Genomic DNA, 17979 nt, shown 5'->3' with positions numbered 1-17979 from the left:
GTTTTTATCATAGACCATAGATCTATTCACAGATAATGTGGTACCTCCTACAGGCACTCTACTACTATTTTTCTACTTAATTTTATTACATATATTATGATAGAGTTTACTCTGAAGTAATTTCCAAAATGTGATAGAACAAAATCTTAAACAGTTGTTAGAAGAGTGAAGTTCGTTAGTCAGATCTGCCTACAAAGTGTTTTGTGATGACTTCAAAGCACTACAAATAAATTTCAGGAAACGGAATCCTTTAAAGCATTGAGCACACCACTTCAAATATGTAGTCTTGCCTGGTATATGACGATACAAAGAAGCAAGTACTTTGAAATAACTGCTACCATTCAGAGGTTTTGAGAATAAAGGTATGGGTCAAACCCACTGACTGAATAATCAATGAGTACCTTAATAGCTGTTTCTTCCTTGCAACGTCTGTAACTGGAGGCCGTCTTGTGTCAACATTCACATCAAATACCAACTGCTCTATTAATTGATGTAGGATCTCCAATTACAAATACAACAATAACATTTGTACATGCCTGTTGAAGTTCAAGTTTATAGATTATTTAATTGTTATCCAAACTGGGGCAGAACAACCTGTTACCTTGACAGGCAATAATAAGATTAAATGCCTCTACCTCCTGGGTATAATTCTGAATGTAAGTGCCATCTACCATATACTGAACCACTGTCCCAGAGTATGAGGTCCATCAAGTTCCCAACACAAATAGCAACTCATTATAAATTTGACTCTTCCTGCCTACATCTGTAAGGAAAAAAGCAAGCTACAGCACAGGTGTTGGGGACTTTTCCAGTGAATGTAACTCCGAATGAGAAGACAACTGCATGAAATGTGTGTGAATATTTGTGTGCTATAACTGCTAGAACAACTATTTTGATTCATATTTATTAAGTGTGTGTATGTGTGTGTGTGTGTGTGTGTGTGTGTGTGTGTGTGTGTGTGTGTGTGTGTAAAAATGTATTTATATGGAATGAAATAATCATAGTCACGTGGCACATTTTATTTCAAGAAATATTAGGCAAATAGATTAATAAGTCAGTTTCAAAATACCAACACAAATTACTTACAGAAGAATGGAAAAGCAGGCAGTGCCCGACCTTAGTGAAGATCAGTTTGGATTCTGGACAAATGTAGAAACTCGTGCAGCAATACTGACCCTACAGCTACAAAATAGTTTGGAGAAAGCATTGTAGGTTTAGAGAACATTTTTGACAATGTTGATTGTAAAACACTTTTTGGAATTCTGAAAGCAGCAGGGATAAAATACATGAAGAAAATGATTATTTAGAACTTGTACAGAAACCAGACTGCAAGGACTTGAAAAGGTAATTTGTTGTTCAATCAATACAATGAGCAAGCAGTAGAAGAAACCGAAGATAAATTTGGGAGAGAGATCAAAGCTCAAAGAAGATAAATGAAAACTAACGTTTATGGGAGACATCTGAATTCTGTCAGAGATAGCAAGGGACTTTAAAGAGCAATTTAACAGTACAGATAGTGTCTTGAAAATGTTTCACAAGCTAAATATCAATAAAAATAAAATGATCATTATGAAGTATAGGTACTTACATCAGGCAAAGCCAAGGAAATTCCATTGGGCAATGGGGGACAAAGTTGAACAAAAGTTTTGCTATTTGGGCAGCAAAATAACTTGCTATGGTTGAAGTAGAGACTATGTAAAATGAACTCTTGGGGAAGTTTTGAAAAAGAGAAACAGATTAACACTTAATATAAATGTGGGTGTTAGGAAGTGTTTTTTGAAAGTATTTAACTTGAGTGTAGCCTTGTGTGGAGGTGAAATGTAAACAATAAGTAGTACATACAAAAACAGAATTGAACCTTTTGGAATGTGGTGCAACAGAAGAATGTTGAATATTAGATTGGATAAGAAATCAAAACTTACTGAGTTAAACTGGGAGGAAAATAAATTTATGGCACAGCTTTACCAAAAGAAGAGATCGTCAATTGATATGGCAGATTCAGAAGCAAGTGAGTGAGAGTAATAGCGTAAAGGGAGACCAAGACAGGTTAAAATCAATGTAAATTGCAGTAGTTATACAGAGAGGTGAAACAATGGAAAATCCAGGATGGAATGTAGCCCGTAAGGCCTTCATCAAAAATAGATGACACACACACACACACACACACACACACACACACACACACACACCTCTGCAGTCTTAGGCAAATCTAACTGCACCGTCTGTCATCTATTTTTGACAACATAGTCCTTATGGCCGAAAGCTTTATTTGTAATAGTCTTTTTGTTGTGCCTATCTGTGACTCAGCATCTCCACTATGCAGTGAGTACCAACTTTCCTTTTTATATTAATGTTATACAATACAGATATTATTGCACAAACTAGACTAGCACACAGCGCTGCATCAAACCACGAACCATTATTTGGGCTGACAACATTTTAAAGGCTTCTGCATCGATCAACCAGTAGATACTTTGGCACTAACTAAGTATTTGTGATAACAGAGGCAGAAAATAAGAATATCAACAGAAGTCATTGAGTTGCAGACAGGCACAATGGAAAGACTTATAAATTTGAACTTTCTGCCAAAAGGCCTCCTTCTAAAGTAGAAAAAAAACACACATTCACACAAGCACAACAATTATTATTCCTAAACACATTCAATAATATGAACAAAAGGTCCTTCCTTATCTACACAAATGGTTTATAGAGAAATCTGCAAATTCACTTGTTGGACAGACATCAATTACAAACAAAAGCTTTCAGACTACACTTCTTTTAAACCAAAAAAATTACAACCATCTTTGTAACACAAAGTGTGTTATTTTTATTGATGACAGCTTTACATATCGAATGCCGATTCCTAATCTGTTGAAATTTAGGCACTATTCAAAACTGAGGTTGTATGAAGTATGCCACTGACCTGATAAACATGGTGGACATCTGAAGAACCTCCGGTGAGGAATGCGGAAGGAATCCATATATTTACAAGTGCACGTGCTGCAGCACCCAATGAGCTAACATCATAGTCCGAGGTGACAGATGCTGCATCTTCATCCGATGTATGTGCATCATCTGGCAGCGGTCCTCGCAAATCCACTAACTCCTCTCTCAGACGTCGCAATGCTGCCTCCTTTGACTGCAGCTGACGATGCAGGCGATCGTTGAATTCCATCAGCTCACCATGCATCTCTGCCACCTGCAAATGTTTAGTACAACACATGTTTGTCCAGTTTCTCTAACCAGTAAGTGTTTTTTTAATCACAAACAAGAATGTAAGCAATTTTCATTAAAACTAGAGTCGTAGGGTTCTAGGCCTGCATATGTGACTTGTTGAAAATAAACCTTTTCTGCTCTTAGGTTAGTAGTTAAGAAGTTATGTTAATTTCTTTAAGAACTTTTAAAGTGAAATAGGACATTCTGCTCACCTGAACTACAATGTTGTTTCACTAAACCTACCTTCTCTCTCTCTCTCTCTCTCTCTCTCTCTCTCTCTCTCTCTCTCTCTCTCTCTGTGTGTGTGTGTGTGTGTGTGTGTGTGTGTGTGTGTGTGTGTGTGTGTGTGGGCGCGCGCGCGGGCGGGCGGGCGCGGGTGTGTGTGTGGGCGCGCGCGTGTGTGCGTGTGCGTGTGCCCACTGTGTTTTTTGTTTTTTTTTTCCTCTCTCTCTTCCCCCCCCCCCTTTCCCTGCTACTGCTGATTATCTCTGGCACAACAAGTCCCTAAAGTACACCTTGAACAGCGTTGGGAAGGCAGGAAGAACCAGGCAGCAAGTCATAGCAGATATTAGGGGAGTGGGTCAGTCGGCCATTAGCTCCGTTTATGTCAAGACTTGGTGTAACTGATCAAGCCAGAGCTACGACATCAAGCTCAGCACATCATCGTCCTGTCCGCAACCACAGATTGGTCTGGCTTTGATATTCCATGCTGTGTGGGATGGCTTTGATACTCCATGCTGTGTGGGACTAGGAGCTGGCAGCCACACTGAGCATTTCCAGGATTATCAAATATCTGCCACATCGTGTGTTCATGGTCAGTATTCCTTATACTATGACACCCACATCTACCGCCTGCACTTGGTGACTTGCTAAAATATTTGTTCAAGTGTAATTATTTAGGCCAAGGAGCTGTTGTTTCAGATTATTCATACTTCTGATCAGTCAAATTTGGCTGTATATATAATTGTGCCACCATCACACTTTAGCAAAAGATCTGGCGGAGAGCCTGAGAAATTTTGGTCTCACTATGCAGGTCTAAGGTCTCCATTCAGTCTCTTGCTGATCAGTCTGGTGTTGCATTTGAAGATAGCAAAACGAAAACCGAGTTTTAAATTTCACATCCAAGAACTTGTTCACACAGGAGAATCATACAAATATATCGTCATTTGACCATGTGACAGATTACCATATGGATGATATACAGGGTGGTCCAAAAGTCCGGAAAGAACCTGATAAAATCCAAATGGAGTAGCAAACAAGGGAACAGAGTCCCTACACATGAGGAAGGGGAAAACTTTATAGGCTATGCCACCAACATGGCGGCCATCTTCAAAGCCGCCATCTTGGATTCAACTCCAAAATTTCAAATGGGAATGTGGTCACGTGACATATCAAACAGATAGAGAATTTCACCAGAAAAAACAATGCTGTTGTTATTTTAAACATAGCTTTATTCATTCTCGGGTTATAGCCAATTACTTGCAGCAGCAGTGGGACGCTTGGCAGCGTGAGTATTACATACTGAGAAGTCATAAAATGGAGTCTGAAACTGTGCAAAGTGACTATCCCATGCCTGATACGTTACAAGTGTTTAACTGTTAGGTATCATTTACTCATGTTAACGTTTTAATCATTGCTTCCTTACTTACGGGTTACAAAATGTCCTTAACACATGAAGAACACATTGAAATCATCTTGATATCAGGAGGAAAAAGCACACGGGTCATTGCTGAGGATTTCAACAGTCGTCACCCAACCAAACAGCCCATCACTCATAGTGCAGTTGCCAAGCATTTGGTCAAATTCCGAGCAACAGGTTCTGTCACAGATAAACCTAAGGCTGGCAGACCAAAATCTGCCACCGATGAAGCAACAACAGTGAGCATGTTGGCATCATTTAGCAAGAGTCGGCAATGGAGTACTCGTCGCCTGTCACAAGAATGTGGGGTTAGTCGTACCTCCATAATGCGAATTTTATCGTAGAGCAAATGGCACCCGTACAAAATTCAGCTGATCCAACACCTAAACGAGGATGACCCAGACCGTCGGGAATAGTTCGCAGAATGGGTGACACAGCAGCTGCAGATAAACCCACGTTTTCCCTATCAGGTGCTGTTCAGTGATGAAGCCAATTTCTTTATCAATGGTGAAGTGAACATGCAGAATTTCAAGAAACTGGTCCGACACAAATTCGCACTGGATTCATGCTTCCAAGTCAACTCACAAAAAGTGATTGTCTGGTGTGGTGTGTGGGGTACCAAAGTCGTTGGACCTTTTTTTATTGATGGTACGTTAACAGCCAACGGTTATCTGAGGTTACTGGATGAAGAAGTGTTTCTCTCATTGCTAATGGAGGATGGGACATTTCCAGAATTCTTCCAGCATGATGGAGCCCCACCACATTATGGGCACAATGTGCGAGCATACCTGGATGTGCAGTTCCCTCAAAAGTGGATTGGTGGTAGGGGTGCTGTGGAGTGGCCACCATGTTCACCAGATTTGACTCCTTTGGATTTTTATCTTTGGGATCATGTGAAAGCACTGGTTTATTCTGTGAAAATATGGGATTTGCACCAGCGCATTGTTGATGCTTGTGGTCAAATTCAGCCAGATATGTTGGTCAAAGTTCATCAGGACTGGGTTCGGAGGATAGCATTAACAATCCAACATAATGGACAACACATCGAGCCATTCCTATGACTGTTGATGGTCTCTCGGGACTGTGTAACATCAGCGTAATGTCTCTTCGACACATAACACACATGCTGCCGAGCGTCCTACCGCTGCCACATGTAACTGGCTATAACCCAAGAATAAATAAAGTTATGTTTAAAATAACAATGGCATTGTTTTTCTGGCGAAATTCTCTATCTGTTTGATGTGTCACATTACCACATTCCCATTTGAAATTTTGGTGTTGAATCAAAGATGGCAGCTTTCAAGATGGCCGCCATGTTGGTGGCATAGCCTATAAAGTTTCCCCCTTCCCCTTCCTCGTGTGTAGGAACTCTGTTTCCTTGTTCGCTACTCCATTTGAATTTTATGAGGGTGTTTCCGGACTTTTGGACCACCCTGTATAATAAGCATATCTGGCATGGAGAAACAACTGAAAGACTTGAAAGCAAATAAATCACCAGGTTCGGCTAGAATCACAGTTCCATTTTACAAAGAGTACTCAGTGGCACTGGCCGCTTACCTAGCTTGCATTTATCGTGAATCTCTTGACCAGCATAAATTCCCAAGCGACTGGAAAAATGGGCAGGTGACTCCAGCATATAAGAACTGTAAAAGCACGACCCACAAAATTACCGACCAATATTTCCAACTTCTGTTTGCTGCAAAATTCTTGAACATATTTTCAGATTGAATATAATAAAATACCCTGAGACTGAGAAGCTTATGTCAACAAATCAGCATAGATTTAGAAACCTTGACTCGTGCAAAACTTTGTTTGCCCTTTTCTCACAGGATATACTGCAAACAATGGATGATGAGCAACAGTCAATTCCATATTTCTAGTTTTTCGGAAAGCATTTGACACAGTACCCCAATGCAGGTTGTTAACAAAAGTACGAGCATATTGAATAACTTCACAGATATGAGAGTGGCTCAAAGACTTCTTAAGACAGGGTGGGCAGCAATCTGAATTTGTTTGTTGACAATGCTGTGGTGTATAGTAAGGTGTCAAAGTTGACTGACTATAGGAAGATACAAGAATGACTTAGACAAAATTTCCAATAGGTCCGATGAATGGCAGCTAGCCCTAAATGTGGAAAAATTACAGTTAAAGTGGATGAGTAGGAAGACCAAACATGTAATGTTCAGATACAGTATTACTAGTATCTTGCTTGAAACAGTCAAGTCATTTAAATATCTAGGTGTAACATTGTAAGGCGATATGAGGTGGAACGAATATGTTAGAACTGTAATAGGGAAGACGAACGGTCGTCTTCCGTTTACTGAGAGAATTTTGGGAAAGAATGGTTCACATGTAAAGGCCACCGCATAAAGGATAATGGTGCAACCTATTCTTGAGTACTGCTCGAGTGTTTGGGACTCACATCTGGTCGAAATGAAGGAAGACATTGAAGGAATTTGTTACTGGGAGGTACGAACAACACGTAAATGTTATAAAGCTGCTTTGGAAACTCTAATGAGAATCCCTGGAGGGATTGAGAAAATTCAAAGAACTGGGAACTGAAGCTGATTTCTGAACAATTCTTTTGCTGCCAACATACACTGCACATAAGGACCACGAAGATAAAATACACGCCATTAGGGCTCATATGGAGGTATATAGACAGTCATTTTTCCCTCGCTCAATTTGAGAGTCAAACAGGAAAGGAAATGACTAGTAGTGGTACAGGGTACCCTTTACACCTACATCTACAAGGTTACTCTGCAATTCACACTTAAGTGCCTGGCAGAGGGTTCATCGAACCATTTTCATTCTATTTCTCTACCATTCCATTCTCGAATGGCACATGGGAAAAGGGAACACCTAAATCTTTCCATTCGAGTTCTGCTTTCGCTTATTTTATTATGATGATCATTTCTCCCTGCATAGGTGGGTGTCAACAAAATATTTACGCATTCGGAAGAGAAAGCTGAAGTTGTTGACTGCCACCCCAACTTGCATATCATATCAGTGACACTCTAACCCCTATTGCACGATAACACGAAATGAGCTGCCCTCCTTTGCACTTTTTTCATGTCTTCCATCAATCCTACCTGGTAAGGAACCCGTACTGTGCAGCAATATTCCAGCAGAGGACAGACAAGTGTAATGTAGGCTGTCTCTTTAGTGGGTCTGTCGCATCTTCTAAATATTCTGCCAACAAAGCGCAGTCTTTGTTTCACCTTCCCCACAATATTATCTATGTGGTCTTTCCAATTTAAGTTGCTCGTAGTCTTAATTCCTAGGTATTTAGTCGAATTGACAGACCTTAGATTTGTGCAATTTATTGTATACCCAAAATTTATCGGAATTCTTTTAGTACCCATGTGGATGACCTTGCACTTTTCTTTGTTTAGTGCTAATTGCCACTTTTCTCACCATACAGTAATTCTCTATAGATCATTTTGTAAATGGAATTTATCGTCTGATGATTTTACTAGACAGTAAATCTGCAAACAATCTAAGGGGGCTGCTCAGATTATCACCTAGATCATTTATATAAATCAGGAACAGCAGAGGGCCTATTACACTACCTTGCGGAATGCCAGATATCACTTCTGTTCTACTCGATGATTTACCGTCTATCACTATGAACCATGACCTCTCCGAGAGGAAAACATTAATCCAGTCACACAACTGAGATGATACTCCATATGCACACAATTTGATTAACAGATGCTTGTGAGGAACGGTATCAAAAGCCACAGCACTCATTTCTTCATGGGAATAAAGAGCTAGCTGAGTTGCACAAGAACAATATTTTCTGAATCTGTGTTGGTTATGTATCAAGAAGTCATTTTCTTCAAGGTGATTCATAATATTCAAGTACAGTATATGCTCCAAAATCCTACTGCAAATTGAGGTCTGTGATAAGGGTCTGTAATTCAATGGGTTACTCCTATTTCCCTTCTTGAATACTGGTGTGACCTGTGCTACTTTCCAGTCTTTAGGAACAGACCTTTCATCAAGTGAGCGGTTGTATATGATTGCTAAGAAAGGAGCTATCGTGTCTGCATACTCTGAGAGGAACCTGACTGGTATACCATCTGGACCAGAAGACTTGCCTTTCTTAGGTGTTGCGAAGCAACTCAAATCACCTAAGATATCTACTTTTATGTCACTCATGGTAACAGCTATTTACTTCATGATCTTTCGTGAAGGAATTACAGGAAACTGTATTTAGTAACTCCGCTTTAGTGGCACCATCATCAGTGTTCTGACATGTTTTGTGTACCATGGATCAATCCTGTCTCTTATTAACTTATGCGGTATGAATCTCTATTGCTGTCCATACCGTATCTTTAAATTTGAGCCATATCTGGTCTACACTTACATAATTAGCTTGGAAGGAATGGAGACTCACTCTTAGGCATCAAATGAATTTTTATCTGCTGTTTTAAATAGATATATTCTGCATTTATTTTCAGTGGTTTTGATTGATATTGTTTTGAGCCTCGCTACAATGACTTTGTGTTCACTACTCCCTGTATCCGTCATGATGCTCTCTATTACATCAGGATTATTTGTGGCTAAGAGGTCAAGTCTGTTTTCGCAACCATTTACAATTCATGTGGGCTCATGAAATAATTGTTCAAAGTAATTTTCAGAGAAAGCATTTAGTGCAATTTCGGAAGATGATTTCTGTCTACCACCGGCTTTGAACATGTATTTTCGCCAACAAATCGAGGGCAGACTGAAGTCTCCACCAATTATAACGGTTTGAGTGAGGTACTTATTTGTGATGAGATTCAAGTTTTCTTTGAAGCGTTCAGCTATTATATCATCTGAGTCGGGGGGCAGTAGAAGGAGCATTCAATTATTATTTTGGTACGGCTGTTGAGTATAACCTCTACCCATAGTAATTTGCAGGAACTATCTATTTCAACTTCACTACAAGATAAACTACTACTAACAGACACAAACACACCACCACTTACTTTATTTAATCTATCATTTCTGAACACGGTTTGCGCCCTGTGTAAAAATTTCGGCAAAATTTATCTCCGGCTTTAGCCAGCTTTTTGTTCCTATAACGATTTCAGCTTCAGTGCTTTCTATCAGCGCTTGAAGCTCTGGTACTTTTCCAACACAGTTACAACAATTTACAACTACAATACCGACTGTTGCTTAGTCGACTCTCGTCATTTCTTTGCCTTTTACCCTTTGAGACTGGAGCCCTTTTTAATCTTTCCCAAGACAGTATAACCTAAAAAACTGCCCAGTCCATGCCACACAGCCCCTGCTACCAGTGTAGCCACCTCCTGTGTGTAGTGGACACCTGACATATTTAGTGGAACCCGAAGCCCCACCACCCTATGGCGCAAGTCAAGTATGATGCTGCAGATGGTGAGCTATGCCTTCATCTCCGTATGGTGGCTAGCGGAATATCTATGTAGATGCAGACGTTTTTCATTTAATCTTTTATTTTATATTTGTTTGCTTTAACAGAAATTTTTCTGTATTTAATGTAAGTATTAAAATTGTGTTTTAGATTCACATGTCTAAACACCACGAAATGAGACACTGCTTGTAAGATCTAAATGTACCACCTAGAAGGGGTAAGCTTGTGATTTTCCTTACGGAACTGTTTGCATTGTGTAAAGTTCCATGCTGTGTGGTTTGCCTAAATTGCTGTCAGATCTTATTCCGATCATTTATCAGGTTTTCCTGCATCAAATTTATTCTGCTAAATGCTTTGAGAGACAGTACCTTTGCAACTACTATGCTTCTTGATAGTATGAAAATTTAGTTCAGGATAAATTTTGAAATTTTGTCTACATTCCTTCCTGGAGATTCCAGTGTTTGATTTTGAAATTTTGTGGCGGATTCAGAGCCCTTATGCTGATCGTTTCTCAAGATGGTGGCCATTAATAGTTGTCTAACTTCTTTGTTTGGCCTATGTTTCCCTTAAGTTGTGTTTGTTAACAACTCTACGTAGTATTCTTAGTCTCGTGGCTGGGTTTTCAGCAGTTTGTGGCCGCATTATCAGCTGCCTTTGAGGTATGTCCTTGATCTGCTTATCCTGCTGGTTCACATTCCTTGTTAAAAGATTTTAAGTTAAGTAGTGACTGTAAAACATTCCAGAGGTAAAATAGTCCCCCATTCGGATCTCCAGGCGGAGGACTAATCAAGAGGACGTCGTTATCAGGAGAAAGCAAACTGGCATTCTATGGATTGGAACGTAGACTGTCCGATCCCTTAATCGGGCAGGTAGGATAGAAAATTTATAAAGGGAAATGGATAGGTTAAAGTTAGATATAGTGGGAATTAGCAAAGTTCGATGGCAAGAGGAACAAGACTTTTGGTCAAGTGAATACAGGTCTATAAATACAAAATCAAATAGGGGTAATGCAGGAGTAGGTTTAATTATGAATTAAAAAATAGTAGTGCGGGTAAGCTACTACAAACAGCATAGTGAATGCATTATTGTGACCAAGACAGACACTGAGCCTATGCCTACTACAGTAATAAAAGTTCACATGCCAACTAGCTCTGCAGATGAAGAAGAAATTGAAGAAATGTATGATGAGATAAAAGAAATTATTCGGATAGTGAAGGGAGATGAAAATTTAATAGCCATGGGCGACTGGAATTCTATAGTAGGAAAAGGAAGAGAAGGAAACGTAGTAGGTGAATATGGATTGGGGGTAAGAAATGAAAGAGGAAGCCGCCTGGTAGAATTTTGCACAGAGTATAACTTAATCATAGCTAACACTTGGTTCAAGAATCATGAAAGAAGGTTGTATACATGGAAGAAGCCTGGAGATCCTATAAGGTATCGGATAGATTACATAATGGTAAGCCAGAGATTTAGGAACCAAGTTTTAAATTGTATGACATTTCCAGGGGCACATGTGGACTCTGGTTATGAACTGTGGATTAAAACTGAAGAAACTGCAAAAAGGTGGGAATTTGAGGAGATGGAACCTCTGACGGAAACAGACGTTGTACAGAGTTTCAGGGAGAGCATAAGAGAACAATTGACAAGAATGGGGGAAAGAAATACAGTAGAAGAAGAATGGGTAGCTTTGAGAGATGAAGTAGTGAAGGCAGCAGAGGACCTAGTTGGTAAAAAGACGAGGGCTAGTAGAAATCCTTGGATAACAGAAAAATTAATTAATTTAATTGATGAAAGGAGAAAATATAAAAATGCAGTAAATGAAGCAGGCAAAAAGGAATACAAACGTCTCAAGAATGAGATCGACAGGAAGTGCAAAATGACTAAGCAGGTGTGGCTAGAGGATAAATGTAAGGATGTAGAGGCTTATCTCACTAGGGGTAAGATAGATACTGCCTCCAGCAAAATTAAAGAGACCTTTGGAGAAAAGAGAACCACTTGCATGAATATCAAGAGCTCAGATGGAAACCCAGTTCTAAGCAAAGAAGAGAAAGCAGGAAGATGGAAGGAGTATATAGAGGGTCTATACAAGGGCGATGTTCTTCAGGACAATATTATGGAAATGGAAGACGATGAAGATGAAATTGGAGGTATGATACTGTGTGTTGAGTTTGACAGAGCACTGAAAGACCTAAGTCGAAACAAGGCCCCGGGAGTAGACAACATTCCATTAGAACTACTGACAGCCTTGGGAGAGCCAGTCCTGACGGAACTACCATCTGGTGACAAATGTATGAGACAGGCGAAATACCTTCAGACTTCAAGAAGAATATAATAATTCCGATCCCAAAGAAAGCAGGTGCTGACATGTGAAAATTATGGAACTATCAGTTTAATAAGTCGCGGCTGCAAAATACTAACGCAAATTCTTTACAGACGAATGGAAAAACTGATAGAAGCTGACCTCGGGGAAGATCAGTTTGGATTCTGTAGAAATACTGGAACACATGAGGCAATACTGACCCTACGTCTTGTAGAGAGATTAAGGAAAGGCAAACCTACGTTTCTAGCATTTGTAAACTTAGAGAAAGCTTTTGACAATGTTGACTGGAATACTCTCTTTCAAATTCTGTAGGTGGCAGGGGTAAAATACAGGGAGCGAAAGGCTATTTACAATTTGTACAGAAACCGGATGGCAGTTATAAGGGTTGAGGGACATGAAAGGAAAGTAGTGGTTGGGAAGGGAGTGAGACAGGGGTGTAGCCTATCCCCGATGTTATTCAATCTGTATATTGAGCAAGCAGTAAAGGAAACAAAAGAAAAATTCGGAGTAGGAATTAAAATCCACGGAGAAGAAATAAAAACTTCGAGGTTTGCCGATGACAATGTAATTCTATCAGAGACAGCAAAGGACTTGGAAGAGCAGGTGAAAGGAATGGACAGTGTCTTGAAAGGAGGATATAAGATGAACATCAACAAAAGCAAAATGAGGATAATGGAATGTAGTCGAATCATGTCTGGTGATGCTGAGGGAACTGGATAAGGAAATGAGACACTTAAAGTAGTAAATAAGTTTTGCTATTTAATGAGCAAAATAACTTATGATGGTCGAAGTAGAGAGAATAAAATATGCAGACTGGCAATGGCAAGGAAAGTGTTTCTGAAGAAGAGAAATTTGTTAACATTGAGTACAGATTTAAGTGTCAGGAAGTCGTTTTTGAAAGTATTTGTATGGAGTGTGACCATGCATGGAAGTGAAACGTGGACGATAAATAGTTTGTACAAGAAGAAAATACAAGCTTTTGAAATGTGGTGCTACAGAAGAATGTTGAATATTAGGTGTGTAGATCACATAACTAATGAGGAGGTATTGAATAGAATTAGGGAGAAGAGGGGTTTGTGGCACAACTTGACAAGGAGGGATCGGTTGGTAGGACATGTTCCGAGGCATCAAGGGATCACCAATTTAGTATTGGAGGGCAGCGTGGAGGGTAAAAATCATAGAGGGAGACCAAGAGATGAATACACTAAATAGATTCAGAAGGATGTAGGTTGCAGTATGTACTGGGAGATAAAGCAGCTTGCACAGGATAGAGTAACATGGAGAGCTGCATCAAACCAATCTAAGGACTGAAGACAGTTCTAAATTCCATTCGGAATATGCTTGTTTTGTACATTATGTTACTTCTGGGTAGCTAAGTTTTTCTTAAATAAAGCACTGCCCTCATCGCCATTACCAAGTTGTGCTAATCTTTCCAAATCATTTAATCATAATTAATATTTTAGCCTAACTTAACATTAATTTGTCTCTTAGGTGGATAACCTTAATCCATTTGTGCTGTTTTGGTACTTTATAAAATTTTCAGTAGGTTTTATGCTGATTTATAGCAGTGTATTTGCACCCCTGTGCGTTAAGGGCCTGTTTGATTTAAAAAAATTGTCAATTAGTTTCCCGAAAATCCTTTGAAGGCTTCGTCACCGTTTCTTAAATTATCTTATGTTTTGTTTTTGCTGTTACACTTTGAGCACTTTCTGTTTTATAAGGAAAGAAGTTAAACCAAATTTTTTTTACAGTTTAATATTTTTTCTGGCACTGAGTTTTGTGGCTTGTTAAAGCATATTACTGGTGTAAGTAACTAATTAACTTTACTGTGTCACCCATCATTATTTATTGTTATTTTATCAATTTATTCATGCTGTGATGTGGTGCTTTAATAAATCTAAGCAATCAAACAATGAATGACACTGCTATTCTGGGGTTGCCCTTCTGTGCTTTCCTTGTTCTATGCCATGTTGCGCTTAGGGATTTCACAGTCAGTGGTTTTCCTCAAGTTTGGAATTCACGTAATTCATGACCAGAGAATTCTACTCTTAAATATATGTCTTTAAAGCAGTCAAATTTTAACAAACTAAGTTACACCTGACAAAACATAATATGCAAGAGATAAGTGTGACTTATTTGTGAAAAAGATTACTGTCACTGCTGATCTTGATTGGGACCTTGTCTTGTTCACCAAGTTATCGCTGTAACATTTATTTTAACCTACTGCCACTGGATTTTTCACCTTCTAAATTTGCTGCAAATTCTAATTACATTTTATTGAGAGATATATGGTATAACACTTGCAATAATAATGCACCTGTATAAGTTTCTTCTCATACTCCTGAGCTTCGTGATGGTAGTCAGCTGGGTCAACAGGCCGAGACTGCTGCCCTTCAAGACTTGCAAGTGCTTCATATGCTTGCATGCCATCCCGTTTCAGCATTTGCACTGCACCAACATATTTACGGAGCTGGTGTTTTAGGAGTTCATTCTCCCTGGAAGGAAAAAAAAAATAGGAATTGCTCTCTCTGTACTAAAAATTTGAATACACAACATATTGTGTTGGAACAGAATTTTTATGCTATGAAATTAAAATGTAAAAAACATTACTGCAATCGTTATTTTGTCGAAAACTGTCATTTTGCAACTGTGGCTTTATTCAAAATGTAAAGTCAATCCTTTCATAGAAGAAAACAGAACCAGGCCCTATTGAGACTGCTATTTATTTACACAAATAGTGCCTCAACCAGTTTCAAACCACGCAAGTTTGTCTTCAGACAACTGTTCACGTCAAGATGCACATTTGGTGAAGTTTACATAAGGTTTTAGCTCCTTATTCCCCCTTGTGGTGAAAGGTTCATCGCATTCTTCAATAGTACAGGATTAGTTCGCCATGAGGATGTTCTTCCAGGTCAAACAGTGAACCAGACTCTTTACCTTGAAGTCTTGAAACATCTGTGACAAGCAATTCGATGTTGGCACCCTGATTTGTGACATTTTCAGGACTTGTTCTTACTGAATAATTCAAGACCCCATAGTGCACTTTATCTGTTACCAAGTATCTGGCTGGACATTCTGCTATTGCCATCCCACAACTGTTACATTCGCCCGACCTCCTGCCTTGCAATATTTTCTTGTTTCTACGAGTTAAAAGGTGACTGAAAGGTAAGCTTCATCAAGCATTGTAGACATCCAACAGGTTGTTACAAATGAGCTTACAAGCATCGCAGTTGAAAATTTCCCTGCGTGCTTCCACAATCTCCAGAAACGTTGTCAACTGTGTATAGATAGCCAAGAGGACTATTTCAAAAGGAGCTAGTCTATTTTTAAAGAAACCTGTCTTAGAACTTATCTGACAAAGGGAGTATTTACAGATATCCACTTATTTTCTAAAGTGAACTTTAAGTATTGGTTCACTCCTTGTCATGCAAACATTTTCAAGACACTTCCGGAGAAACAGAATCACATTGAATAATTAATATTCGTAAGAGGGATATCAACAACTCATTGGTGGAGGGTGTGATTCATAACTGTCTTTGGCCTTTGTTCTGCCAACTCAACACTGACATTCATGAAAGGCTCAATCATGCTGTTTGTGTTCCAGCATATCGACAAGAGCCAGCATGAAGATGAAGACCCCAAGAGCAACGAAAGTGGTGACAAGACATCAGCCAATAGCTCTCTGACAAGGACTGCACCACAACAGGAGCACCCTCTAGCTGAAGAGAACATAAGAGCGCTCCTGCCAGCCTCGGCTGGACAGTACCAGACTGGGACTCGCAGACCAGCCCAGTACTAGACCCAGCCTAATGGAGAGCAGTACAATAGCAGTGACCTGTGAGCCATATCATGTGCTTACATGGACCTTGTTTACAGCAAATTGCTTGAATTGTTCTATAGCATTCCGAGAACGAGTATCCTTTAGGCACCCTATAAGAGACGAGTGGGCAGGACCCCAGTTCCCTAGTGGTAACAGACAAGGTTTGAAGTTTTCCATGAATGTAATAAATAATAACAATAATAAAATAAAATGAGATGTATACTAAAAGGTATTTGCTTATCGGACTGAATGCTGAAAGACCCTGTCAGTCATATTATATTTACAATCTTTGAAAACAAAGATTTCATTTACGGAGACAGTGACTGCCCTATGTCTGCTTGTGAGCTTAAAATACATGTGGATCATACCTGAAAGTACCATGTTCAGGCATTGTCACACTGCACATAAAACAAAAAATTGCGGAGTTATACACATGAAACTAAGTGCACGTTTCTCTCTCAACTCTTTGTGCCAGATGCATGCATCCACTATAAGACAATATTTACTTTTGAAAACCATAAAATACGAAAGGACTAACAATTATATTTCAATTGGTTATTTGTAAAATTTAAAATTTGAGTAAAAGTCGTTAAATCAATAACACCAAATTTAAGAACAGAGTAAGGTTTTTATTATGAGAGAGACAAAGGAGCAATCCTTATAGTACACACTTTCAACAGCTGTTGGCATTGCATTCCTGGCTTCTAGATGTTTACATCACTGCCCGTAAGTTTAGAAGAGATGACAACGGAATGGACGACAAGGGTTGCATTCTACTGTAGCTTGCTGGTGCTCTTTCTCCAACTGTGAGGTGTGTTTATATTTTCTTGGAAGATGCTAGCAAGTGCTGGGATATCCTGGACAGTAAGCAGAGCAGTCAGTCGCAGGGCAGCCTCAGCATCAGCTGAAGCATATTTATAAGATGCAATGACTCCCAAAACTTAATAACTGCACTGTAAATATTAAAATATGCATCTGTTGCAAACTCATTCTGCCCATTGAGGAATTTGTCTGGTTTCTTCTGTTTTGTAATGTAAATCTTCAGTGCTTCTAAAACGTCTAACTTCCCCCCCCCCCCCCCCCAACTCTATGTAAAATTCGTAGTTGCTCATCAATGTTACCAATAATATGTCCCTCCCTTCACAAATACAAGCCTAATGCCTTCTTACTGCTAACATAAGTGTGCTAACTGCTAACGTAAGTGTGCTCTTTACAGATCAAGTCAAAGAACCTGTGTGGCTAGCTGATATAGCCTTTTTCAGTCATAGCATGGTATTTTGTAGACCCCAGATTCCCCCTATTTCAGGCTCATCCAAGAATTGTGCCCAGCAGCGTAGTTCAGCACCCCATCCGCGACCATGTGTCGCTAGTGTCGCCATAGGAGCTGCAGAGCGAGTGATACCGCACAACACTGCGCTGCCCTGGACTGTCCCGCAGTCAGATCCAACATAAACAAAGTAATAGGAAGCGCACCTCTGTAAAAGAGGTCGATGAACGGTAAAACAAGCAAACCATTTACTGCTTAGGTAACAACTAGTGTTCGTGTGGCAGAATCACTAGGCAAAGCTTTAGGAAACAATATCCAAAACAAGAATCGTAGAAGA

The 17979-nt window shown here is 39.5% G+C and overlaps 1 protein-coding gene across 1 annotated transcript in view; it reads right to left on the bottom strand.

Annotated features, from left to right (window-relative positions):
- LOC126093903 (sorting nexin-29) overlaps positions 1–17979 on the bottom strand; it is a 167053-nt gene that overhangs the window by 27209 nt on the left and 121865 nt on the right. Inside the window, 2 exon segments of the mRNA XM_049908756.1 lie at positions 2924–3199; positions 14873–15050. Of these exon segments, the coding sequence (XP_049764713.1) occupies positions 2924–3199; positions 14873–15050 (454 nt within the window).

The sequence above is a fragment of the Schistocerca cancellata genome, chromosome 1 (assembly GCF_023864275.1).
Source record: "Schistocerca cancellata isolate TAMUIC-IGC-003103 chromosome 1, iqSchCanc2.1, whole genome shotgun sequence".
Classification (NCBI taxonomy): domain Eukaryota; kingdom Metazoa; phylum Arthropoda; class Insecta; order Orthoptera; family Acrididae; genus Schistocerca; species Schistocerca cancellata.
This window is presented reverse-complemented; position numbering and strand designations above follow the sequence as displayed.